The sequence below is a fragment of the Humulus lupulus genome, chromosome 7 (genome assembly GCF_963169125.1).
Source record: "Humulus lupulus chromosome 7, drHumLupu1.1, whole genome shotgun sequence".
NCBI classification, from domain to species: Eukaryota; Viridiplantae; Streptophyta; class Magnoliopsida; order Rosales; family Cannabaceae; genus Humulus; species Humulus lupulus.
Window position 1 is genome coordinate 134735389 of NC_084799.1, and position 27923 is coordinate 134763311.

Here is a 27923-nt window from a genome sequence, read left to right on the forward strand (position 1 = left end):
ATAAATAAAAAGGATGATTGTGGTTTTCAGCCACAAAAATAATTTATATAAAAGTTGTATTTTTCTTATCAAATTGGATAGCCTCATGACTTAAGTAGTTAGTCTTAATTCTTTAAACTAAGTAATGCCTACCTGTCAGTCTCAATTTAAAAGTGCTCAAGCTAGTTAGTTTATGAAATCACATAGACATTAATAAACCAAAGTACCAATCATTCATAGCACATTAGCAAATATACAATAAACATCGAGAAATTAATATACATATATACACATATAAAGACATGCACTGTGTAGGTAATATGCATAAGATTCTAAGTCCATAGTACTTAGCAAGAAAAGAAAAGATAATATAATTATAAATAAGAGCACCAAGAACATAAATATAATAGATCATTAATATGTAACACAAGCATACCAGGTGGCATTTGTTAAAGTTATTAAAGTAACACAACGAGCATACCAGACAAAGTTGTTAAAGTAACACAACGAGTTGTGAATAAGCCTAATCCAAATTTATAAATCTAATTCACATTTGAAAGTCTACGCAAAATAGAAAATCATAATTTCTTTTGGTCAAACATATATATTTCTTTTACACTTTGTTTTGTGGATTGAATGTTTGGAACAACACTTGCTTGAAAAAATAGGTGTGCTTGTATCAAAATTTAAATGAGGGTCTTTCATCTAAATAAGATTGTTATTTATCCCAATAAATAAAGAATTGTATTGGAACTAAACATCTCTTCAGGTTCTAATTCAACTTAATATAGCATGGTAGAAATCACACCTTAAATCAAGGAGATCCACATAAAGCCCTTGAAATTCTTTTTGAACTCATACTCTATGAAAAAATATATGGACACACATATGGTCATCTTGTAATATAGCATCTGCAACAAAGTCAAATGTCACTCAAAGATTAATTAGGCATGAGTATAATAGATAATCTTACAGAGACAACTTTATAATAAAAATGCAATGTGTAATGGAATAATATAAAAAAAGACCATCAACGAGCCTCAATTTACAAATATGCTAAGTTCCTAGTAGTAATCTCAATTTACAAAAACTGTTATCCTTTCTGAAAGTTCATATGCTTATAAAAGACTTTACTTTTAGACTGCCTAAACTCTAAACTAAAGTTCTACATAGAACCCCCTATGTTATTTTAGACTGCCTAAACTCTAAACTAAAGATCTACATTATCCTCAAACTAGCTCAACACAGTATATGGCAGTTCTTCATGCTAGTGTACCTTTGCACTCAGTGAAGCTAAGTAACAGCAATGAATCCAATAAAGGTTAAATTGTGCGTTATGTGTCAGCTTACAATGATTCTAACAACACGAGCCAATTTGATTGAGTATATCATAATCTTGACACATTTGTGGTGAAAACTACCAGCATAAAGGAACACATGAAGGTTTTGAAGCAACAATGCGTCTTTGTTTTTGTTTTTATTTTTTTAAATTACAACTTGAAGAGAAACCAAACTGAGAATATTTAAAATATGTGTTTTAATCATTTAAGAAAAGAATAGCCCAAAATTTTATCAACCTTGTCCAATGAAGTGGCATTAACATAAAGTATTTAACTAATTTAAACACCCTAGAAGAAAATAATTAAGAAATAACAAAAATATAGTTCAATTAACCAGTACACATACAGAAAATGAAATTTTGAAACAAAAATGTAAATATATATATGTACCAATTCCACGACTAGCACTAGTAATCCAGATAACCTGAAACAAAAGTAATAAACAAGAATCAGTATAATTCATTCACAAAAAAAAGAAAACAATTTTCCAGAAAAAGAAGAGAACTTTGAATTCAACTAACCTTATCTTCAATTTCTTAACACTTCACATGCCTTTTGGAAATCAAAGTAAAATCCCCTAAACAAGTTTGAAGATTAAATTTTCAGTTTTAGAGCTAAATTAAGACAAAACTCAAAACAATCATCAAACCTAGAAGAAATCATTTGTTGAAGTACAACCTTGCCGAAGTCGAACCCGTCTCATGAACTGCCCCTGCAAGCACCATCACACCCACAACTGAGCCACCCTGTAGAATAAATGACCAAACCTCCCTGTCGCATGCCCCAAGCCTCAAGTTCCATCACCCTGTCGCACATCTGCAACAAACAGAGAGAAGATCGGACGAGACAGTGTCTCAAAGAGAGAAAGAGAGACTGAGGGAGCGAGATAGAGAGAGAGAGAGAGAGAGTTACCGTCAAACAATGGTGTTGTCGCATCATCTCTGTTCGAAGCCTGTCTCCTAGAGAAGCCTCTGTACGTACCCTTCCATTCATCCAAGCCTTCTTCATTTTTCGACCATGTGAGAAAGAGAGTGAGAGATCAAGAGAGACACCTAGCATAGGAGAGAGGCAGGATGGTAACTTAGGGTAGAGAACCAATTTCAGCTGAAAACAAAGTTAAGGCGCCATTACTATTTCATTTAGCGCCATAATTTCCTTTTTCGTGCCTCATTAATTAATTGTTTTATTATTTAGGTATTTATTAAATTAATTTATATTTTATTTTATTTTATAACTAAGAATTAATTTAAAATAAAGTATAATTATATTTTTATTTAATTGTAGAGTATAATCATACTTGTTTTTTTTTTTTTAAAAAACATAGATAATTTATATGGAATTCACAAAAAAAAACATAGTCAAAAAAATTACAACTAATAAATTTATAGAAATTTTAAAATTATTTTACAATATTTAACCAATCAATAAAATAGCACGTTTTTTACTAATACTAATTTTATAAATATGTTAAAGAATAATATAGTTAATTTAAATTTTAATATAAATATAAATATTATTATAAATACAAAAGTTAATAATATGAAAAATTTAGAAAAAAAAACTAGTTTAAAAAGTCACCACTCTTAAATTTTTTATTCAAGTTTTTTAGGACTCACATATGTTTTTAAGACTCTCATTGCGAGTCCTAAAATGTGATTTTAAAGGACACCTCGACCCCCTTGCGCCATCGAGTCCAGACCAGAGACTCCCCCACCCGCCGTCGAGCCCAACCTCGAGTCCCCTGCCGCCGTCGACCACCATCCCTCGAGCCCCTGCTACCGTACAACCTTCTCTTTTCTTTGTGAAAATAATGAAACCTAGTATTGTCTGTTAGGATAACCTACATGGGGTCAAGCCAAAAAAAAATAAAATTGGACACCTATATAAATATTTGTATATTCATTTGATGTTCAATCAATTGTGTTGGTTTAGTGTTAAAGTCTCTAACTTGATTTGGAAGGGTGGGGGGTTCAAAACTGGCTAACACTATTATATATTATTTTTTAAAAATCAAAATTTTAAATATTATATGTGTACTATTTAATATCTTTAAAAAGTTTGATAAATTATTCAAATAAATTTTTTTAACTAAAACTTTAGTATTATAATTTAGTAATTAATATTTTTTTATAAAATTATATTATAGTATTTTGACTCTTAATATCATAATTAATTTAAAATTTGATATAAAAATTATTATAAATACAAAAGTTAATAATATGAAAAATTTATATAAAAAAAAACTAGTTTTAAAAGATTTAAATAAATACATATTTACATAATTTAGTTTATTTTTTTAATTTTATTATACATTAATTATAATGTTTTATTTGAATTTTGGCGACATTTTAGTAATTAATATTTTTTATAAAATTAAATTATAGTATTGTTACTCTTAATATTATAATTAATTTAAAATTTGATATAAAAATTATTATAAATACAAAAGTTAATAATATGTAAAATTTAGAAAAAAAAAATCTAGTTTTAAAAGATTTTAATAAATACATATTTACATAATTTAGTTTATTTTTAAAATTTTATTATTCATTAATTATAATTTTTTATTTGAATTTTGGCGACATTTTATGACTGTTGGCATTGGTCTTGAATTAACTGTCAGCGTTGGGGTCAATAACGACACATTTTAACTGTCGGCATTGGTCTCGAATTAACTGTCGGCGTTGGGGTCAATAGCGACAAATTTTAACTGTCGGCATTGGTCTCGAATTAACTGTCGGCGTTGGGGTCAATAGCGACAGTCAAAAGCAACAGTGACAGTTATTAGCTGTCGGCGTTGGTCTCTATGCCTACAGTTTTTAACTGTCGGCGTAGAGTCCCGCTAAGAAATTACGACAGTCAACAGAGTTGACTGCTGTTGTTGGGTGTCGGGAAAGCCCAATTTTGTAGTAGTGAATGAGGCTGAGTATGTCATAGCAGGATTACGACTGCCCAGAGATGTTCATGCACAATCAATCGAAGTAAATAGTGATTCTCAGCTAGTAGTCTACAAAACATTAGGGGAATATCAGGCCAGAGGTTTGCGCATGGTGCCTACTTATATAAAGCTAAGGACTAGCTAGTGTAGTTTAAAGAGTACACAATCAAGCTGGTGCAACGAGAGCAAAAATCCAACGCAGACGCCTTGAAAAAATTGGTCTGTAACTCCCTGGACAACCAAGACCGTTACACTGTGTGTTTAAAATGGTGCAGGAGTTGCTAATCAAGTCGTTTGAGCATAAATGTGAACCTAAAGTCAACTAGCAGGTTAGGATTAAAAGATTTTGATCATAAACGAATAATTTTCATTTAAATAAATATTTGATACATGGGATCCCAAAAATAGTAATTACATGGTGGAAAACAACTTTCAAAAACAGATTCAACATAAGCCAGTCTAACGACAAAATATAGTTTAGAGCCCTTATTCCTGTAAAATTCCCTCGGCCGTGGCGGTCGAGCAGCTGACAATGTACACTCTGCTCCCGAGCTCTCCAACTCATGGTTGGTCCAATTTTCCTTTGCCTTTACCTACACCACGCAGCACACGTGAGCCAAGGCCCAACAAGAAAACCATAAATAATAAACACATATAGCAATATGAGCATATAATCAACCTCAGTCAAACTAGTTCAGGTGATCAGTAAAATACTAGCATAAGCTAGACAACGATAAACATATACTTCTAGACATTTATCTCAATCAGTAATACAAACAATGAGGCGTCGGTGCCTTTAGGCCAAGCCCTCAAGTTATTTAGCTTATCCCGGCTCGTTTAGGCCAAGCTGCGTTCAGTACGCTTATCATTAGCCCCTACACCTTAAGTCATACTTTCATATCTCACATAACAACTATATAATTACGGAATACATATATTCAATTACAAGGAATCTCAATCCCATTCACAACCACATGGGTGCAGTTTTCTTACCTCGAATCCTGAGTGATAAATAAAGAGCGATCCCGAGCACGATCCTCAATCCTAAGCCTTAACGATATTCAATCAACAATGGACAACGATCAAACTCTAATCCACTTAATTGTTTTGGAAACAAATACTAGCTCTGGGACCTCGAATTCTACTAAATCGGGTAGTAGAATTCGTCCTGAGCGCTTAGGTTTGAAACCCAGTGCCTGCCCGAGCCTAAAAGCCTAAGATCGCTTCATTTTCCATTTAGGGCCACGAATTTCCCCTTAGGGCTGCGACCCGCCACTTAGACAGAGGCCAAGCCCTCCCTGCGGGAGGATATGTGCCATGACTTGCACCCGCTGGGTCGCAGTGCACCTGGTGAATCAGAGGAATCCCAGCCTCTTTAAGCATGTCGGACGCGACACCTGAAGAACAGGGTCGTGGCCCGAGGTTCGAAACCCCGAAATTCCACTTTTTCCAACGTTTTTCCTCAAGTCTAAACCATAAAATTCAACCCTAATCAACAGCCAACCTTAGAACTAAGCTTGAAATTTTTATCCCTACAGCCTAAACATCACAACCAACCTATAAACCATTTCTTACTCCCCTCAAACACCCAAAATCAGTCTTCGAAACCATGTTTATGCAAGCTCTAAGTTCTATCATTATTCCAACATAATTCAACAATTACAACTAGAAACTTACCTCAGTTTGTGGCTTGAATTCCCCAGCTATACTCTGTCTACTTCTAGCCTCAATTCCTCAGGTTTTCCCATCCCAAACTTAGCTCAATTCCTTGGCTTTTCTTCAAGCTTCCAAATTTTCCCTTAGTTTTAGATAGAGGAAGGAAAGAATGTGTATGATGAGAGAGAGTGAGAGAGAGAGCTGAGGAAATGTTTAAGAGTATTTTGGTTCTGTCTAGGATTTCTACTGAGTTTATCCTTAACTCTAAAAGATCAAATTGCCCTTAAGCTTTCCCAGCCCCCTAATTGTCTATAGTGGTAAAATAGTCATTTCCCGATTCCCGCTAATTCCTCAAGTCATCCTACCAATTTCCCATTAATCCCGTCACGTCCAACTAATTACCTAATACTTATCTGTTACTCAATAAACCCCAAATATACATTAAACTTCCCAAAATACCCCTAAGCTCATCCCGAGCCAGGTATTAACCCCCACTGTGACTATTTTGCTAATCCGCTCACTAGGATCGCCTCGAGCCGTGCACTACAAATATATCCACATAATCGCATTTATCACATATGCAATGTGGTCTAAACCATTTATCACATATAATCGCATTTATGCCCTAACGGGCTAAAATTACAAATATGCCCTTATAAACAATATAAAGGGTCCACATGCATATCTAATACATTTAAATATAATATATTCACATCATCATATATATCATGCATGCCATATAGTCACACATTTAAATCACATAATCAAATACATATCCAATTATGTCCTCCCGGCCCGCTAATCAAGGCTTTAACCCTATTAGCATTTTTGGGTCGTTACATGATTAGTGCAAAGAGATGCTGACACTCTTAATATAGTACCAGTCGAATAGTTGGCAAACCAAAGTATCACCGAGCAAGAATCAATGCCCATAACAATAGCTAACACCTGGATGACACCCATAATCACATACCTCAAACAAGACACCTTACCAGATAACTACAATGATGGAAAGATGACGATGAGGCAAGATGTCGGGTATGTGATGATAGATGGGGTGTTATATAGAAGAGGGTACTCTATGTTGTTACTTAGATGTGAGATGCCTGACCAGTCGAAAGGCTTTTTGGCTGAAGTGCAAGAGGGATTTTGCGGAGATCACGCTGGGGGGGGGGGGAAAGTCTTCCTAAAAATATTTTGCGACAATGATTTTATGGCCTACAATGAACGAAGACTCCATGGAATATGTGAAAAGATGTGATAAATGTCAGAGATTTTCTAAGATACCGAAAGCATCTCCAAATGTTTTGAAACAAATGTAAAGTCCCTGGCCTTTTGCAGTATGGAGATTTGATTTGATTGGGAGACTAACAAAAGGAAAAGGAGGAGTACAATTCATGGTAGTTGCTGTGGATTATTTCACTAAGTGGACTGAGGCTGAACCACTAGCAACGATCACCTCAAAGAAAGTGTTAGATTTTGTAGTAAAAAATATCATATATCGCTATGGTTTGCCAAAGAATATAGTGTCTAACAATGACACTCAATTTGATAGCGATTTGTTTACTGATTTTTGTGCTAGATATGACATCACAAAGAGTTTCTTCTAGTTGATCACTCGTCGGAAAATGGGCAAATTGAAGCAATAAACAAAACTTTGAAAGACACTCTAAAGAATCGACTCGAACAAGCTAAAGGTTCCTAGGCAGAAGAATTACCAGAGGTCCTCTGGTCGTACAAAACCACTGCTAGGACAATGACTGGTCATACTATTTTTTCCTTGGCATATGGTTATAAAGCTATGATATCAGTCAAGATTGACCACCTATCCCATTAGAGAAGCACGTACGATCAGACAGAGAATAATAAATTATTAGTTGAATCTTTGGATTTTATTGAAGAAAAGCGAGAAAAGGTGAGCTTGAGAGTTGCTGCCCATCAACATCTTTCTGAGGACCAAATCTCCGACCTGGATCTTTCAACCCTCGATCACTTGGGGGGCACATAGGGTATACTAGTATATAATTGAACACAGGCAATGAGAGCACGAGTTAAAATATTTGTTTTTAGGCTGACTTGTAAATTTTTGAAGTAAAAAAAGGCCATTAAGCTAACTTGTTTAACAAAGCTTAAGTAACTTTGAATTTTTCAAGATTCGAAGTTAGAAGCAGATATTCGTGTGAAAATAAACATTTTGCTTATAAAATGTTAAAGGAATAAGAGTGTGAGAAAGTATACTTAGTAGGGACTTATGAAATGTATATAATTTTTAAGTTAGAAAACTAAATACTCATGTGAAAATATAAGACATAAATAAAAAAGACTTTAATATTCACAAAAGACTTAGAATGGTTTAAGAGAAGTAAAGCGTAAATGTCAAACAGCTCGGCTGTATGAGCAAAATATCAAAGTTGATAAGAAGCAGTTGTCTCAACAAAAGTATAAAGAAAACAAGTGAACTACTAGCCAGATACAAAGATTTTGCTGGTTCGGTAGGAGGCTCCCTACTCGGATGCGCAAGCTTACTAGTCAGGGAAACTGGTCCTTGGCTAGTCAACACCGTCGTCAACATCTGAAACCTCCTTTGGTCAAAATGATAGAGCAGGAGAGGCAGGTACAGTGCCAGCTGGAAGAGCTGCCTCCTCGTTTACATTAGCTTCACATTTGGCAAGATCTTTCGCCCTTGCCTCTTCAGATTGAAAGTCAAGGATAAGAGGCTTGTTTAACTTCCATATCTGAAAGAAGTAGTTGACGCAGATTTCTTCATCACGAGCAAGATTGGTTTCCTTGTCTTGTTTGAGCTCCTCATTCTCTTGAGTTTTCTCCACCAGTTGATTCGTCAACCTTTTGTTGGCCTAAATTTGTTTGTTGTTCTCATCAACCAAATCATTCAGAGATCTATCCCAGTCAGCAACTGCTTTCTCTGCCTGTTCAATCTTTTCTTGGAGATTTTTCTTAGACTTAGTCAGAAATTCAATCTTTGCCTCGACTTCCACCAATTGATCATTCAAGACCTTGAACAGCTCCTTATAGTCGATTGCTCGGCGTTGAGCATGACTATCAGTGATGAGTCCCTAGAGTAAATAACCAAAAAAGTATTCAGAATAAGAACTATCGATAAGAAAGTGAGTGCTTTTTGTGATAAGATGCTTACACTCATTATTTCAGCGAGACCTTTGTGAAGGACAACTTCAACACTTTGCCCGGGTAGAGTATCAAAGGTCTGAGTTGTTGTTGCATGGTGAAGAGTGTGGTCTAGTAACTCTTTGCCATACTCACCAGAAATGTAGCGTCCCAAATTTTCTAATAAGGCTTAGGGCCTTGATTAGCGTGCTGAGAGGGCAATAATTGATTTAATTACGTGAATATGTGAATTCGATGATTATGTGATTAGAAATGTATGTTTAGATGAATTAAATATGCATGGGGGCCCCATGGGGTTATTAGGGGCATATTTGTAATTTTATCCCATTGAGAGCATAAATGCAATATTTGTGTATATTGTGAGTGAAACCACGGGTAAGTGGTGATATATTTGTGATGCACGATCCAAGACGGTCATAGGGAGCAGTTTAGCTAGAAAGTCACAACTGGGTCAAATACCCGACTTAGGAGGAGCCTAGGGGTATTTTGGGAATGTTATGTGTGTTCAGGATTTATCGAGTAATGGGTAGTAATTTAGCTATGATTTGAATATGTCGGAATTAAACGGGGATTTATAGCAACACTCGAGGAGTTAGTGGGATATGGCAAATGACGAAATTTCCCTTGGGTCACTTAAGGATGCTGATAGCCTTAAGGCGGATTTTGGACATTTGGCAAGGGATATACTTAGATTTCTTTGACTACTAAGATACTAGAAGGTGTTAGAAGGAAAAAAAGAAACAGAAGAGTACTCAGTTTTTGGTTCTCTCTCCACCGATTCTCTCTCTCTCTTGGTGTTTGAAGATTTTGGAGGAAATCAAGCCTAGGAATTCAAAGTTAGAGGTTTGCTGAGCTTGGGGAGAATTGAAGTTTGTGGAAATTTGAATTTGGCTCAGGTCGAAGTTAACTCAAAGGTAAGGGATTAAAGCATGTTTTTTTTTGTTTAAACTTTCCCTGTTTTGCTAGAATTTTTGGGAGTTGGAATTTAGGTGTTTGTGAGACTTTCTATTGGATTTCTGGATGGTTAAGCTAGTTATGTTGTTTGGATATGAATCCTAGGTAAAATTATAGGATTTGGGCTTGGAATTGGTGATTTTTAGGGTAATTAGCTCGTAAAATTGCATTGGATTTCTGGGTTTCGGGCTCAAGACGCAGCCCTATTCATCAAGCACCATGACCCGCTTGAGTTTATAGGCTAGGGGACCTCGGAGAGTTGCCCAGGCGTCGTGGTGCAAGGTTGGTGCACTGCGGTTCGTGTCCGTAAGCTGAAAGGCATTTTGCCTCTGGCTTGGGGCGTGCCACGACCTTTAAGGGGAGGCTGGGCAACAGCCCAAATGCAGAATTTTGGGTGTTTGAAAGCTTTTAGCTCGGGAACTCAAATGCAAGGCTCGAGAAGGTTTCTACTACCCAGTTTGGTAGAATCCAAGGTCCCGGAGGCTAGATTTATGTCTTGAAGCTATTTGTTGGATTAGAACTTGATGAATGGCTATTATGAATATGTTGTGACTAGGTTTTCAACGAGGCTCGTGTTAAAGGACTGTGCTCGGGATTGCAGTGCTCAGATAGCTTGGGACACATTTAAGAAGACTGTTATACCCGTAGAGCAGGGTGTGGCCCTATTACTTGTATTGTAGGGCATGGCTCTATTGATTGAATTGCAAGGTGTAGCCCTATTATTTATGTTTAGTATATGTTTAAATATTTGTTGATTTATGCTATGTAGTGCATATTTGTGAATGAACGACGAAGGCCGGAAACGTTGAAGGCCGAGAATTGCAGGATGCTGAGTACAGCAAGCGGCCGGGAACGACGTTGAACACGCGGAGTGCAAAGCTGAGTACGGAAAGGGGCCAGGAACGATGTTGAGCACGCGGAGTGTAGGCCGTTAGGGTGAGATTCTCATAGGATGTTGGAGTCATCCTCTTTGTGAAGACCGCAAACCCAGGGCTTGGTAAAGCGTCTGGGACGGCATGACTGCTATTTGTGTAGCCTGTTGGCTGCTTTGTTCAATGCTGTTGATAGATATGTATATGTTATTCGTTTTGTGTTGAGTTTTCTTGCTGGGCTTCAGCTCACGGGTTCTATATGGTGCAGGAAAGTGCAAAAGAAAGGTCGACCAAGCATGAATATGGAGAGCGTGGAGCAACGGGTACATGTTCGGCCTACTTGGCTGCCACGACCAGGGTTATTTTGGGAAGATGTAATGTATTGGTATAGATTTGTCGCCTAAGTCGATCGTAAATGTATTTTGAGATGTAAAGCATTTTCTAAACAGTATTTTGGGATCCCAAATGTATGACTCTGTATGTTTTTAATGAATAACCAAATATTTTATATTCAATGTCATTAAACGGATTTTGTCTCAGTTTAGTCACACTTTTGACCTAAAACCTTGATTAGCGAGCTAATGTCACGTTTTTAACTCACTTAGTAACGGCTCTAAGGAAGTAGGGTGTTACAACTTGGTATCAGAGCGAGCCAAGGTTTATGGTTCCTAGAGATCGACCGAACATGTACGCTTGCTGCTAGTGACAAGCTCGACTCAGGGTTTGGTTAGTAATTATTGAATTATATGCTTGATTGTTTGTTAAAGTTCCATGTTTGCCTGCTTATTTTAATAGAGCATGTTGAATGAGTTGGCATATGCATGATGCTAGGGCATGGCCCCTTGATTTTTGTATGTAATATGTGTTATGTGGATTGTTGGCTGTGGTTGGTTGATGCAAAATTGGGAGGTGGTTTTGGATGTTTTTATCATGCCTAATGAGCGACGTCATTGATTGTAGGCATATTATTGTGATGCCTCAGCGATCAATCAGACTCCGCGGCAATAGGGCTGAGGATGACAACCAGGGCCAGGACCCTCCATCTGCCCCATCGAATTGGCAACAGTTATTTGCCGAGATAGAAGCTAGACTTCACAGAATAGAAGAAGAGCTTTGATAGTTGAGGCAACAGACCCCTCCGCAGGGCATAAGGTTGCAACATCCACAGGTTGTGGCACCAGTGCCAGCCTAGCCTGTTGTGGAGAATAGATGGGAACCTTTGTATGAGAGGTTCAGGAAGCAGCAACCTCCCACCTTCGAGGGTGGACTAGATCCACTGCGGGCAGAGCAATGGATGGATATGATTTCTTCCATCCTGGATTTCATGAGGGTGGAAGGGAATGAGAGAGTAGCTTGTGCCAGCTACATGTTGAGAGAAGATGCCCGCATCTGGTGGGATGTTGTGTCGTAGAGTAGGAATGTTGCAGTTATGACCTGGGAAGAGTTCAAGAATTTTTTTAATGAGAAGTATTACAGTGTTGCAGTCTGAGCTGCGAAGGTTGATGAGTTTACCTACCTGACTCATAATCGAATGACAGTTACTGAGTATGCTTTAAAGTTTGACCGGTTGGCGAAGTTTGCGCCAGATTTGGTGTCGACTGACATGGCACGGAGGGATCAATTTGTGTGGGGATTGAATGTCATGATCGCTTGTGATGTCAAGATAACCTTGGATTCGGGGACTACCACTTATGAACAGGTAATGGATAAGGCCCTTACAGTTGAGGGGGCCTAGGATCAGATATGGAGAGAAGGCGCTGCTAGGTGCGATGCTCGGAGGACGGTGCCTCCTTTCACTGGATTTAGTCGGGGTAGTGGCCCCAGTGAGCAGAAGAGAAAGGGCCTAGACTCTTTTATTCTTCCTGGCTCAGATAGGAGGGCACGGGGTGCTTTCAGTGGCCGCCAGGGCGAGGGAGAAAACTAGAGGAGTTTCCTAGTGTGTCCTCGGTACAGTCAACGACATTAGAGAGAGTGCAGGATTAGGGCCTGCTTTACTTGTAGGAGTATTAGTCATCTGAGGAAGGACTACCCACAAGCCAGGAAGGAAGAGCCAAAGCAGAGTGATAGTCTCGCTCCTGCCAAAGTATTTACCTTGACCCAGACTGAGGATAGCCCCTCGGTCGTGACAGGTCAGATTTCTAGTGCTGGTTCTTCTTTTACTGCATTGATTGATTCAGGGGATACTCATTCATTTGTTTCTGCTAGAGTGATAGATCAGTTTTGTAGACCTAGTGATTTCTATGCTAGAGGATTTAAGACTTTGTTGCCAACTGGGGAGCTGGTAGTGTCTAGGAGATGGGTTAGAGCATTACCAATAAGGATTTCTCTATTGATATGATTGAGCTAGCAATGGGTGATTTTGATATGATCCTAGGGATGGATTGGTTATCAAATTATGGGGCGATGATTGACTGCAAGGGAAGAATGGTGACCTTTGAACCAGAAGGGGATGTACCCTTTGTATTCATGGGGACAGTGAGTGGACCGCGAGTACCTATGATTTTGGTACTGAAGGCTAGAGTCCTGATGCAGAAGGGTTGCATAGGATTCTTAGCAACCATTGTGGATACCTATAGAGGTATGCCAGTTGCACCGAGTGAGACCAGACTGTTATGTGAGTTTCTAGATTTATTCCCGGCAGATTTGCCAGGATTCCCGCCACACCGAGAGATCGAGCTTAATATTGAATTGGTGCCAGGGGCAGAGCCAGTATCTAGGATACCTTATAGAATGGCTCTGGTAGAGTTGAAGGAATTGAAGATTCAGTTGCAAGAGTTACTGGATTTGGGATTCATCAGATCGAGTTTTTCACCATGGGGTGCTCCAGTGTTGTTCGTCAAGAAGAAAGATGGATCCTTATGGATGTGTATTCACTATAGGGAGCTGAACAAGTTGACCATTAAGAAAAAGTACCCACTACCTAGGATTTACGACTTGTTTGACCAACTACAGGGGAAGATAAATTTTCTCTAAGATTGACCTTTGGTCAGGCTACCACCAGTTAAGGATTAAAGAGGAGGACATACCAAACACTGCTTTCTGTACGAGGTGTGGACACTATGAATTCCTGGTTATGTCCTTTGGATTAACCAACGCCCCAGAAACCTTTATGGTTTGATGAATAAGGTCTTCAAGGACTATTTGGAGAAGTTTGTGATTGTGTTCATTGATGACATAATGGTGTACTCTCAGTCAGAGACAGAGCACGAGAAAGATTTACGCCTGGTGTTACAACGATTGAGGGAGCATAGGTGATATGCTAAGTTTAGTAAGTGTGAGTTTTGGCTACCGCAAGTAACATTTCTGGGTCATATTGTCAGTAAGGAGGGGATTCTGGTTAACCCAAGCAAGATTGAGGCAGTGAGAGATTGGCCTAGGCTGAGCAGTGTACCAGAGGTTAGGAGCTTTTTGTGATTGGCAGGGTACTATCGGCAGTTCATCGAGGGATTCTCTAGAATAGCCACACCATTTACCAAATTGACTTGTAAGAAGACTAAGTATGTATGGACAAACATGTGTGAGAACAGTTTTAAGGAATTGAAGTGACGACTGATCACCGCTCCAGTTTTGAGTCTACCGTCAAACAATGAGAAGTTTGTAATTTATTGTGATGCTTCCACACAGGGTGTGGGATGTGTACTGATGCAAGCTGGAAAGATGATAGCCTATGCATCAAGACAACTGAAGGATTATGAACAGAGATATCCCACACATGATCTAGAATTGGCAGCGGTGGTATTTGCACTTAAGGATTGGAGACATTATCTATATGGCAAGAAGTGCGAAATATACACCGACCATAAGAGTTTGAAGTACTTCTTTACTCAGAAGGATCTGAACATGCGCCAAAGACGTTGGCTGGAATTGGTAAATGATTATGGTTGTGATATTCTATATCATCCTGGGAAGGCCAATGTAGTGGCCGACACACTGAGTCAGAAGGGCCTAGGATAGTTGTTTAGTTCGAGGCAGATATCAGACAAGTTAGCAGAAGATATGACTAGAGCGGGTATAGAGTTAGTGGTTGGTCAGTTAGCCAACATCACTCTTCAGTCTACACTCCTTGAAAGGATCAAGGAGGCACAAGGGGAGGATCCCCAATTGAGAGAATACAAAGAGAGCGTCTTAGCAAGAGCGGCTAAAGACTTCTCTATTTCAAAGATGGGACTACTGAAGTACAAAGGTCAGATTTGCGTTTCGATGGATTCTGGTGTTCGATGAGAGATCTTGGATGAGTCTCATACCACTCCTTATTCTTTACTTTTGGGTACGACAAAGATGTACCAAGATTAGAGAACTTTGTATTGGTGGTCGGGAATGAAGATGGATGTGGTTGATTATGTGGCCAAGTGTTTAACTTGTCAGCAGGTAAAGGCTGAACATCAGAGGCCAGCAGGGTTGTTGCAACCTCTAGGGATTTCGGAGTGGAAATGGGAGGATATCACCATGGACTTCGTGGTTGGGTTATCGAAGACCGTGGGATAGCATGATTCAGTGTGGGTGGTTGTAGACAGGTATACTAAGTCCGCCCACTTTTTTCCTGTTAGGACAACTTACACTGTGGAGCAGTATGCTGAGTTGTATGTGAAGGAAATTGTACAACTTCATGGGGCTCCAAGGTCGATAGTATCTGACAGGGACCCCACCTTTACCGCCATATTTTGGGAGAGCCTGCAGAAGGCTATGGGCATGCTGTTGCGGTTTAGTCCGCTTATCATCCTCAGACATATGGACAGTCTAAGAGGACAATTCAGATACTAGAGGATATGTTACGAGGCTGTGTGTTGGATTTTGGAGGATCTTGAAGTAACTATCTCCCTTTGATTGAGTTTTCGTACAATAACAGTTATCAGGCGACTATCAGAGTGGCTCCATATGAGATGTTATATGGGAGAAAGTGTAGATCCCCTATCCATTGGGATGAGATGTGTGAGAGGAGATATCTGGGTCCTGAGGTTATTCAGAGGACCAATGAGGCAATTTAAAAGATTAGAGGTCGAATGCTCGCCTCCTAGAGTTTCCAGAAGAGTTACTTAGACTTGAGACGCAAGAGCATAGAATTTCAAGTCGGTGACCATGTATTTCTTAGAGTTTCTCCCTTGCGAGGGGTGAAACAGTTTGGTGTACGGGGAAAGCTGAGCCCATGGTTTGTTGGCCCCTTTGAGATTCTGGAATGGGTTGGAGAGGTAGCTTATAGATTGGTGATGCCTCTAGCTCTATCAGGGGTTCACAATGTGTTTCATGTATCCATGCTCCGGAAGTATGCATCAGATTCTACACATGTGCTGAGTCATGAGAACTTGGAGCTGGATCAGAATTTATCATATGAGGAGAAGCCGGTTCGGATTCTTGACCGAAAGGATAAGGACTTGTGGAGAAAGACCATCGCCTTAGTAAAAGTATTGTGGAGGAACAACAAGGTAGAAGAGGCGACGTGCGAACTTGAGACAAATATGCGGGATCGATATCCCGAGCTATTTAGGTAATTTTGAGGACGAAATTTCAATAAGGAGGGGATAGTTGTAGCGTCCCAATTTTGCTAATAAGGCTTAGGGCCTTGATTAGCATGTTGGGAGGGCGATAATTGATTAATTTACGTTAATATGTGAATTCGATGATTATGTGATTAGAAACGCATGTTTAGGTAAATTAAATATGCATGTGGGCCCCATTTGGTTGTTAGGGGCATATTTGTAATTTTAGCCCGTTGAGGGAATAAATGTGATATTTGTGTATATTGTGAGTGATACCACGGGTAAGTGGTGATATATTTGTGATGCATGATCTAAGATGGTCCTAGGGATCAGTTTTGCTAGAAAGTCACAACGAGGTCAAATACCCGGCTTGGGAGGAGCCTAAGGGTATTTTGGGAATGTTATGTGTGTTCGAGATTTATCGAGTAATGGGTAGTAATTTAGCTATGATTTGAATATGTTGGGATTAAATGGGGATTTATATGAACACTCAAGGAGTTAGCGAGATATGGGAAATGACAGAATTGCCCTTGGGTCACTTAAGGATGTAGATAGGCTTAAGGGGGGGGGGGGGATTCGGACATTTGGCAAGGGATATACTTAGATTTCTTTGACTGCTAAGCACTAGAAGGTGTTAGAAGGGAAAAAAGAAACAGAAGAGTACTTAGTTTTTGGTTTTCTCTCTCCACTGATTATTTCTCTCTCTCACGATGTTTGAGGATTTTGGAGGAAATCAAGCCTAGGAATTCAAATCTAGAGGTTTATTGAGCTTGGGGAGAATTGAAGTTTGTGGAAATTGGAATTTAGCTCAAGTTGAAGTTAACTCAGAGGTAAGGGATTGAAGCATGTTTTTTTGTTTAAACTTTCTCTATTTTGTTAGAATTTTTGGGAGTTGGAATTTAGGTGTTTATGAGACTTTCTGTTTGATTTATGGATGTTTAAGCTAGTTATGTTGTTTGGATATTAATCCTAGGCAGAATTCTAGGATTAAGGCTTGGAATTGGTGATTGTCATGGTAATTAGCTTGTAAAATTGCCTGGGATTTCTGAGTTTCATGCTCGAGTCGCGGCCCTATTCATCAGGCACCGCGACCCACTTGAGTTTATAGGCCTGGGGACCTCGGAGAGTTGGCCAGGTGCTGCGGTGCAAGGTTGGTGCGTTGTGGCCCATGTCCATTAGCTGAGAGGCATTTTACCTCTGACTTGGGGCGCGCCCAACCCTTAAGGGGGGCTGGGCCGCGGCCCAAATGCAGAATTTTGGCTGTTTGAAAGTATTTAGCTCGAGAACTCAAATGTTAAGGCCCGGGATGGTTTCTACTACCCAGTTTGGTAGAATCCAAGGTCCCAGAGGCTAGATTTATGTATTGAAGTTATTTATTGGATTAGAACTTGATGGATGGCTATTATAAATATGTTGTGACTAGGTTTTCAACGAGGCTCATGTTAGAGGACTGTGCTCGGAATTGCGGTGCTCAGATAGCTTGGGACACAGGTAAGAAAATTGTTGTACCCGTAGAGCATGGCGTGGCCCTATTGATTGTATTGAAGGGCATGGCCCTATTGATTGAATTGTAGGGCGTAGCCCTATTGGTTATGCTTAGTATATGTTTAAATATTTGTTGATTTATGCTATGTAGTGCATATTTTTGAATGAACAGCGAAGGTCGGAAACGGTGAAGGCTGAGGACGGCAGAAAGCCAAGTACGGCAAGCGGCCGGGAACGACGTTGAGCACACGGAGTGCAAAGCTGAGTACGGGAAGGGGCTGGGAACGGTGTTGAGCACACGAAGTGCAGGCCGTTAGGGTGATACCCTCCTAGGATGTTGGAGTCATCCTCTCAGTGAAGACCGCGAACCTAGGGCCTGGTAAAGCGCCTGGGAAGACATGACCGCTATGTGTTTAGCATGTTGGCTGGTTTGTTATATGCTGTTAATAGATATGTATATGTTATCTGTTTTGTGTTCAGTTTTCTTGCTGGGTTTTGGCTCACGAGTGCTCTATGGTGCAGGTAAAGGCGAAAGAAAGGTCGACAAACCATGAGTATGGAGAGCGTGGAGCGACGGGTACATGTTCGGCCTACCTGGCTGCCACATCGTGGGTTATTTTGGGAAGATGTAATGTATTGGTATAGATTTTTCTCCTAAGTCGACCGTTCTAAATAGTATTTCGGGATCCCAAATGTATAACTCTTTATGTTTTTAATGAATAAACAAATATTTTATATTCAATGTCAATTAACAAATTTTGTCTTAGTTTAGTCACACATTTGACCTAAAACCTCGATTAGCGAGCTAATGGCACGTTTTTAACTCACTTAGTAATGACTCTAAGGAAGTATGACGTTACAAGCAATGCGAAGGGGCTCGCTTAAGCCGGTTGGTCGGGTAGTTTGTAGGATAGCAGAAGGCGGAATAGACGGAGAAGTCATGCGTGAGATAGTTACTAACTTGTCGGATGGTCTCCACTGGTTGGGCAGTGCAATCCTCACGACCTTGCTTGGAGGATTCAAGCTGCTACCTTCAAAAGTGTTCCTCTTTTGGGCAGATGGAGTGTTGAACTGCTTGAACATGGCTGGATCTGCATAAAAGTAAAGCAAAAACCTTGTTAGTGGAAACGAGAAATAAACAAAAGTGAATAAAAATTATACAAAATGTCATCATGATCATTCTCAAAATGTAACTATGGTTACTATTAGTAGAAAAATCTGAGTTCAGAATTTCATCAAAAATATCGTCCTCGCCTTCCGACGATGAGCTGTCTTCTCTGGGAAACTCAATGCTTTTTCCTTTGCATGACTTGGTGGGGAAGGAGGGTCGGTGGGGATTTTCAAGAAGAGGTTCTCTGATGATAAGATCACTCGGTCGACATGGTTGAGGAGATGGTTCAGGAGAGAACTAGTCGGTAACTACTTTAGTATTTGCATTTGACTTGTCAGTAGTGTTTCCTTCATCAGTATTGCTACCCACAACAATGTCTTGGTTATTCTATAACAACCCCGACAATTGAAGATTTTCCAAGGTGACCAACTGCTCAACATCCTTCTCATCAATGGGCATGTTAGGAAGATACTCTGTCCCGGTAGGAAGATACTCTGTCCCGGAATGCATTTCCCTTGTCGATAGAGGTTGATTAAAAGGGCCTGCATGCGTTAAAGCCAAGTTGTTGGCTTTAATGTCTAGAGTAAGAAAGTTATCGTATAATACTTTCCAGGATTTGATTTATGGGCAATACCATGAAGATACTTAACCCCTTTTTGCCCATGAAAGAGGTAGAAAAAACATGTATTCTTATGGTTGGGAATGGTCCTAAAATCGAACAAATAATGTACCACATGAGGGGTAGGTGGGTTCTAGCCCTATAAGTGGTAGAGAATGTATCGAGCAGATAGGGCTTGTATCCCGTTTGGAGCAATTTTGAAGGGAGAAACATTAAAGTAATCTGCTATTGACCTAAAGAAAGGATGCAAAAGGATAGTAGCTCCTACATAAATGTGATACCTAGACAACGCACAATAGGCTCCACAAGGATTATTGGCTCTCTAGTTTGGGTGCGGACATACCATATTCACTCCTTCAAGCCCCAAAGTTTGAATGTGTCTATCGAGCATTTTAGAGTTTAGCTTAGAAGCCTTAGCTACGAACCATGAAGGAACACAATCTTCTTCTTTCCTCAGTTTGAGTGTAGCAGATTGTTAAATTTTTGTTACAAAAGTCTGGTTAGCCTTTCTCTTGGGAATACTAGTTTTGTAAACTTGAGGAGGAGGCTTTGAAGAGGCTTCAGTCTAAGCTTCTTCCAATAGTTTTCTCCCACAAAAGGCACTCGTTCCACTACCTTTTGTGTCGCTCTACGAGCTACTTGGGGATCTTGTTCCTGAGGGAGTTGGTTGGACTTTTTCACCCTCATTGGTTGGTGCTGACATTGCTGCTTAAGGAACCACTCTTCGTGAACGAAGTATAAAGCTGATCGGGGAAGGATTTTCTTGAGACAACGAAGACGGTCTTCGGGAGTTTGTTTGCTTGGAGATTTGGAAGAAGAATCGATGCTCGAAGAGGTGCCACTTGACTTGGGAGATGAAGAATCTGAGTCTGTTTGGTTGTCACCTCCCCTATAGTCGAATCGATTCATCTACAAAAAATATGGGGAGGTGAGTAAACCAAATAGAAGGTGAATGTAAAGTGAAAATATTTACTGCCCTGTGAATTTTTTTTCTGAGCAGTGAAAACATTTTACTGCCCAGATAAAAACATTTTTGAGCAATGCTAACAATTTTAAGGAGTTCACAAGGAAAATATAAATTTTTGTTTGGTACTATGTGTTTGGGGGAATTAGGCCTATAATTTTGTGTTGTGTGTGTTTGAATTATGGGTTTTTGTGCTCAACCAAATATGCACAAATCCGAGTGGTTGGGTGCGTAATCTGAGTGGCCAAGGCATTCTTCCGAGTTAAATTGGTTCCGAAGGGCCAAGAATGTCCAAGTGGCTAGGGGTTTCCATGGAGTCACGACTGTGATTCGATTGACTGGAGCACATGGGTCAAGGCACTCGACTGCTGTGTGATAAAGCGTATGAGCATGTTCCGAGAAGCCAAAGATAACATCCAATCGGCTAGCAAGTTTCCGAGGAGCCTAGACAACCAAAGTTATTTGAGAGGTAACTGGCCAAAACTACCCAATCGATTACAAGGTCCCAAGGAGTTAAAGCACCCAAATGGATAGAGGGTTTTGAAGAGCCATATGTGAAAATCAAGGGGCTAGCTTGGTGATCCTATCGGCTAAATGGAATCCTAGTAGTCAAAGCCTAAAAAAGGGAATGGCTAAATACGAATCTGATCGGCTAAAAGGCATGGGGTATAATGTGGAGCACAAACACATTTTTCTATTCATGGGGCACACAAACAAGATCAAAAGGGGGAATTTCAAGGGTTTGCAAAGGTTTCATGAAAACACCAAGAGTTCATACAAACCCATGAACCTGAATGTATGTTTGAAGATGGGAAATTATTTTTTCTCTAAAATTTCATAAAATTGGAAGTGAAATTGGCTAACCCAAAGCCTAAACTACATCAAAACAGCCACAAAAACACTATCCTTCAAATATTGATAACAAAAATTCTAAAGAAAGCATTCCAAAAGTGGGTTTCAGCCACCACATGTTCTAGCATAGTGCGTGCAAAATTTTAAAGCTTCAAAATGTTTTAAAGAGAAGTAAAAGAAGAGAAAAATTACCCTAATGGATGGAAGAGCCCTTGATTTCTTAAGATATGCCTTTGATTCACTTGAAGAAAATGAAGCACTCTTGGGAGCTTTGAGGGAGAATCGACCAAGACAAGAAGAAGTGGTTTTTGCGATATTTTCTTTTGTTTGTAAAGGAGAGGCGTGCGTGGGTTATATATAGGAAAAGAGGGAAACCCTCAATTACCATACAACTCCTAATATGTTCTCTCTCCTATTATCCCACTAAATGGGGAACTGGTAACTACCATTTTCATGGAGTGAAATGTTCAATCGTGGATCTATTTGAAAAAGGTAGGAGAATGAAAAGAGTCATGTTTTGGAATTTCGAGACATGAAAATTATTAAATTTTCTGGTGGGTAATCACGTGGAGGTAATTGATGTGGTATTTGTTCAATCTCTGATTAGTTACTTAATTTTTGGGATTTAACTAGTCGGACTTTTATTATGCTTTTGGACGACCTGAATAACTACTAGTTAGAGAAAAAGTTTATCATATGAGAAAAATCATATGATAAAATTGGGGGTCAAATGTTATCCCCAAAATTTTAGTTCAATAACGTGGCAATCAGAAGTGACACGTGGAAATGCATGGTCGTCAAGTAGCACAATAATAGTGAATGAACGTATTGGACAAGAGTAGTGTAAGGATTAGAAGATGACCTACAGAGTCATCATTTCACTAGTCGGAAGAACATTGGCCAAAAAGATGGTTTTACACGGCCAGGAGGTGATTTACTCGACTAGGTAAAAATTTACCTGGGCAGAGAGTGATTCACCCGACCAGGTATGAATTTACCTGGTCAGGCAGTTCTTCCTCGACCAGCAATATCTTAAGGGAGGTTTACCCGACGAGCTACATTAGAAGAAAGATTTAGCCGACTGGGTATGTCAGAGTCTCAAGAGTTAGCTGCCCAGTGAATATTTTACGAATCTCAGTAACAACTACAACTTGAATTTCCCGTAACTACAGCATGAGTCTCTCAGATATCCTGAAGTAGTAGCCACGTTGTTGTAATTTGAATTTGTTTATTATTTTATTTAAAATTGGTTAAAACAACCAAGGACCCAATCGAAATGAGAGACCTTTCATGTAAGATCCATGAGCTTATAAATATAGAGCTCATGGATCATTTGGGGGGACTTTTTGAAACTTAGACTGGGAGAATTCTCTAGAAACATTGTATTTTTCGACTTATTCTTAAGAAACTCAGTTGGCTCAGGTTCATATGATCTTAAGTATAAGTTCATATATCACACTTCAAAGTGGATTAGGCTATTACCAATAAATTGGGGCTGAACCACTATAAAATTGGTTGTGTCATTTTATTTTATGTTCAAGGCTGTTAGGATTATTGTTGTATTTGCATCTACTCATAGTTGGCCAAAATCGTTGTCAACAATGTGATATACGACATGAGTGGATCATTTTGGACGATTTTAGCAGAAAGTCACAATGGGGATAAAAACCCAACTCGGGTCGAGCCAAAGGGTATTTTAAGAATGCCTAATTTGGGATGATTGGTAAAGTTGAATTTATTGGTGGAATAGTTATGTTGATGGTTAGTTGATAATTTGGAGATTAGTGATGTAATTAGGTTTTTAGGCAAATGAATAAAATGCCCTTAGTGTTAGTTTCGAGGTTAAGTGTATTTAAGGGAAAAATGGTCTTTTTTCCATGGAATTGGACAAGAATCTTCTAAGTCTTGATCCCTTGGGAACCTTCACGTTCTTTTCTTCTTCCCTCTTTTAGTTCTTCTTCAAACTCATCTAACATAAAACCTTGAGGCTAAGTTTGAGGTCACCAAATTTGAGGAACTCAAGAGGAGATTCAAGCTCCCAAGTGGATTTCGAAGCTGCTATGGGTCACCACTAAACATAGGTTTTAGATTTTTTGCAGCAGGCGCACCTCTACCTATTTTTCCATGGTTGCTCTTGAGTGTTCTTGAAGGAATTTGGGTTTCTTTGAAGTTAATTTTGATATTTAGTGTCATAGGCTATTTGAATTTGTGTGTAAGTGATGATAACATACTTATTAGTTGTTTTAAAACTTGATTTCAGATTGGAATCCAAGAATTGAGTTCATTTTATGGATTTGGTAAAAATTGGGTTTAGATCCCTAGAATTTCAATTCTTGCTGCTTAGAATTTGAAATTGGAGGTTGATAGAGTGCCTAAGTGGTGTGTTTGGTGTTGTATGTTTGATTTAAGGTCAAAATTATGCTTTTAATAGGCTAGAAATAGGTTTGGGGTCGAATTTGATAAGCTTGAAAATTTGGAAAATTGAAGTTTTGGCTCTTTGTAGAAAGCTGGTTGATCGACATGCTTTGGACTGGCAGACTGTATTTATAGGCTCGTCGACCAGCCTTGGGAAATCGGCAACCAACCCATGTTGTCAACCTTTTTTCAGGTCTGATTTCAATGATTTTTTATGGGTAACCTTAGAGGATTTAAAACTAAGGTTCCTAAGTCATATTGGGACATGTTTAAAGAATATTTGGGGCCTAGACAGGTCTATAGAAAAGTTATGGTGGGTTGTGGTTTATGGAAAACTGAATTGTATTATTGTGACTAGGGTTTCCGAGATGCTTGTGGGGAGATCAAATTCGAGGTCGTCTTGATTCTTGCACAGAACCTGAGGTAAGAAAAGTTGGCATTTGAACGTAGAGCGGACATTGGCCCTATTGTATCTAGAAATGGTTATGACCGTATAATATTGAAATGAGTTAGGGTTGTGTATCCTTATTGTATACTTTTTTTTGTTATTCTTATTAGTAACTGAGTTGATTAAGAGGGTGCGGTTATTACCGTAAGCTTATTGCTGGCAAACACACTTTGCTTAGTGAGTATGCGGTTATTACCGTAAACTTAGTGCTGAGAGACGCACTTTTCTCATCGTAGGCCGTATAGATGGTGCTTGATGATGCACCTTATTAGGCATCGACTGTACATATGGTGTTTGGTGATGCAAATTATTTGGTATAGTTTTTTTTGATGAAAATATGATTATATTGAAATTCAATGAAAACAGATACAAAACAAGCTCAATCCGAGCCAGCCAACCAACCTTACAACTGAACAAAATTCTCAAAAAAAGCTAAGTCATTTTTCTTAACTTTCAGCTTAGGAAGCCTAGTTAGCCTAGTTTTCAAATAAAACTTGATCAATTGAACAACATACCCTACAGACATTAAGCTAAATTCAAAAAATACATTTGTTTCGGTTCCACCACACCATATACACAGCAGCTGCTAGTGCTGCAGCAGCTACCTTTTGCTTTAGGCCCTTAGGCTTTCCAACCATCCAAGAGCTCCACTCCTCATATCTACTCGGCCCAATATCCATTCCCATCCATTCCTCCATTTTGGCTCTAACCTGTTGAGAAAAATGACAAGCAAAAAATAGATGGGAATGTCATTCCTGCTTCTCTTCACAGACCGGATAAAGTAAGGATGTTAACTTCAACTGGCATAGATATAGCTTGTCACGGGTGAGAAGGTGTCCTAGAGTAGCTAGCCACAAAATAAACCTATGTTTAGGCACAACTATAGTACACCAGACCACATTTGCAAAAGGCACTCTATCTTTATTAAGCATCCGATTATATAGTGCTCTCAAACTAATCTTGTTGTTCTTAGCTGCCTCCTCCAGGTTTTTAAAGGGAAAAGCAGATCTCAAATTGGCTATCTTTCTCCAATTCTAGCTCACATCCTATTGGATTTTATATTCCCAGAAATTCTGCCCCTTAAGATAAACGGAATCTACCCATTTCACCCAATGAATGTCTTTTTTAGAGGATACAGCCCAAACAAATTTAGCTAGTAACACTTTGTTCCAATTGGCCCCTTCCTTAAAACCAAGACCACCCAGGCTCTTAGGCAGGCACACTTGATCCCAGGCTGTAAGATGCATTTTACTTCGATTGATGTTACTTCCTTGATCCTCTAGAGAAAGTTTCTGCATAATTGATCTATTTCCTTGATAAAACTCCTGGGAAGAATGAAAATACTCATCCAGAATGTTCGAATACCCAGTAGAACATAATTAATCAATTGAGCCCTCCTAGCAAAAGAGAGATGATGACTAGACCAAGTGTGAAGCTTCAGCTGGATCTTTTTAATAATAATAGCACAGTCGCCAGCCTCAAGTTTGTAGTCCGAAGAGAAACTCCAAGATATTTTAGAGGAAAGCACCCTTCAGTAAATTGGAGCCTATTTAACAGCTGTTTAGTCTCTAACTCAGCCAAACCCCCAAAGAAAACCTGAGATTTCTCCAAATTGGCTGACAAACCAGATGCCAAACTGAATTTAGTGAAACAATCTTTAATTATCTGAACCGAGTTAGAAACTCCCTTGCAAAATATCACCAAATCATCGGCAAAGCAAAGGTTAACAATTTTCAGATTCTTACACTTTGGATGATATCTGAAATTCTTGTTTAGGGAAGCTTGAAAGAGAAGCCGAGTAAAGTATCCCATTACTAGCACAAATAACAAAGGAGAAATAGGGTCCCCTTGTCGTAGACCTTTTTTACCTCTAAAGCCCCCTTGAATCCTGCCATTCATTAAGATCGAATAAGAAGTATCCTTCAAACAAGTCATCACCCACTTGATAAATCTGTTGGGAAAACAGAAAGCAATGAGAATATCCTCCAAAAAATGCCAATCTAACATGTCATAAGCTTTGCTCAGGTCTATCTTCATCACACATCTAGGAGAGATGTTTTTCCTTTTATAACCTTTAATAATATCCTGAAGTATAAGAATATTATGCGCCAACAATCTGTTCTTAACAAACGCTTCTTGATTTTGATTAACTAGACTAGGAAGTACCTTAGTCAATCTACCACATAGCATTTTAGAAATACATTTATAGATAGTATTACAACATGCTATGGGTCTATAATCCACTGCCTTAGTGGGGGTTTCAATCTTAGGAATCAGAGAAATTGTTGCCTTATTCAACTCTTCAGGCAGCAGACCCTGATCAAAGAAATCTAAAATGGCCTCTGAAATTTCTGCTCTCACATCCTTCCACATGACTTTGAAAAAACCTGATCCATACCCATCAGGACCCGGAATTTTAATTGGACTAATACTGAACAAAGCATCTTCCACTTCCTTTTTAGTAAATGGCTTTATCAAACAAATATGTTGGTCCAAAGAAAAACTGTTACCATATCTGAAACAAGACCTCTAAATAGGCACCGAGGCATTACTCTGACTTCCCATAATTTTTTGAAAGTGATTCACAAATGAGCCACTACATCCTCAAACCTCTCAATTAACTGACCAGTCTCATTAACAAAAGAAGTGATACGGTTAGAAGCCCTTCTCTGTTTTAAACAAGCGTGAAAGTATGCTGTATTATCATCACCATAACGAAGCCAATTAACTTTACTTTTCTGTCTAAGAAAGCTGTCATATATTCTAGCATGATTAGAGAATATCTCACCAGCTAACCTTTCCTCTCTTTGAAAATCTTTTGAGTGAGGGTCACCTTGAAGATAAATTTGAGCAGCTTGGTAGTTCTCCTTAACTATAGTATAATTTTGCACTACATCACCCACAGTTCTCTTGTTAAACTTGCGTAGGACATGCTTGAGCCTACCCAATTTCCTTATTATCTTTCCAGACCATAACCCTTACTAGGCTTGCACCAGCTCTGCATCACTGTCTCTTTAAAATTATCATGATCAGTCCACATATTAAAAAATCTAAAAGGTTTGACACCACAGTTCAAGGCAGCTCCAGATTCGATAATGCAAAAGCAATGATCAGATAGCATTCCCCAGTTAACAACAGCTTCAACATGAGGGAATAAGTCCAACCAATCTTCATTTATAAACATTCGGTCCAGTTTAGAGTAGATTCTGTCCTCATTAGCTTGCTTGTTTGTCCAAGTGAAGTGTGAACCTCTAGTGCGCATCTCATCAACCAACCCTAAGGCTCTCCATTTTTTAGCATCCACCAATTCCAGGGCAGTAATGTTACGACCACAAACTCTATTAGTAACCTAAAAAACTGCATTAAAGTCCCCAGCCACAAGCCAAGGAGTGGCTGGAAAACACAAACCTGAAAGATCATCCCAAAGCTGCAGTCTCTCCTCAATCAAATTCCTACCATAAACAAAAGTAACACAAAACTTTTTATTAGATCTCACTTCTTGAACATAGACATGAATTAACTGGTCACTTTCCTTCAAAACCTCAACAGAAACACTAAGCCCCTGCCAAATTAGAAGAATTCTTCCTTCAGAAGCTGGTCCTGTATAATAGTTCCAGTCACTGAAATAAGAAGCCATCACTTCCTCAATTTTTTTTCCACGCAACTTAGTCT

General features: G+C 39.0%; 1 protein-coding gene and 1 long non-coding RNA gene across 3 annotated transcripts; both read right to left on the reverse strand.

The window, feature by feature from the left end:
* Nucleotides 1–596: 596 nt before the first annotated feature.
* Nucleotides 597–2383, reverse strand: LOC133788648 (uncharacterized). Of its 2 annotated transcripts, none has more exons than XR_009873304.1 (3): nucleotides 1998–2383; nucleotides 1841–1896; nucleotides 597–1743 (listed from the first exon to the last, which is right to left on the reverse strand). It is a non-coding gene; the product is annotated as an uncharacterized LOC133788648 (long non-coding RNA). The 2 variants fall into 2 exon arrangements; XR_009873305.1 differs by having other exon boundaries at nucleotides 1969–2383.
* Nucleotides 2384–8501: 6118 nt separating this feature from the next.
* On the reverse strand, nucleotides 8502–27888 carry LOC133792209 (uncharacterized). The gene is made up of 8 exons (XM_062230125.1): nucleotides 27660–27888; nucleotides 27222–27419; nucleotides 26862–27123; nucleotides 25848–26766; nucleotides 25352–25576; nucleotides 24821–24961; nucleotides 8829–8987; nucleotides 8502–8768 (listed from the first exon to the last, which is right to left on the reverse strand). Exons 1-8 carry the CDS (start codon nucleotides 27886–27888, stop codon nucleotides 8502–8504), a joined length of 2400 nt encoding a protein of 799 aa, XP_062086109.1.
* Between the last annotated feature and the right edge of the window lie 35 nt (nucleotides 27889–27923).

Coding starts and splice junctions, on each gene's coding strand:
- LOC133792209 (XM_062230125.1), bottom strand. CDS start 27,888: ATGGCTTCTTATTTCAGTGACTGGAACTATTATACAGGACCAGCTTCT. Junction 24,962..25,351: donor ACATTCATTGGGTGAAATGG/GTAGATTCCGTT, acceptor TTTTCTCAACAG/GTTAGAGCCAAAATGGAGGA. Junction 8,769..8,828: donor TTGAACAGGCAGAGAAAGCA/GTTGCTGACTGG, acceptor AAACAAATTTAG/GCCAACAAAAGGTTGACGAA.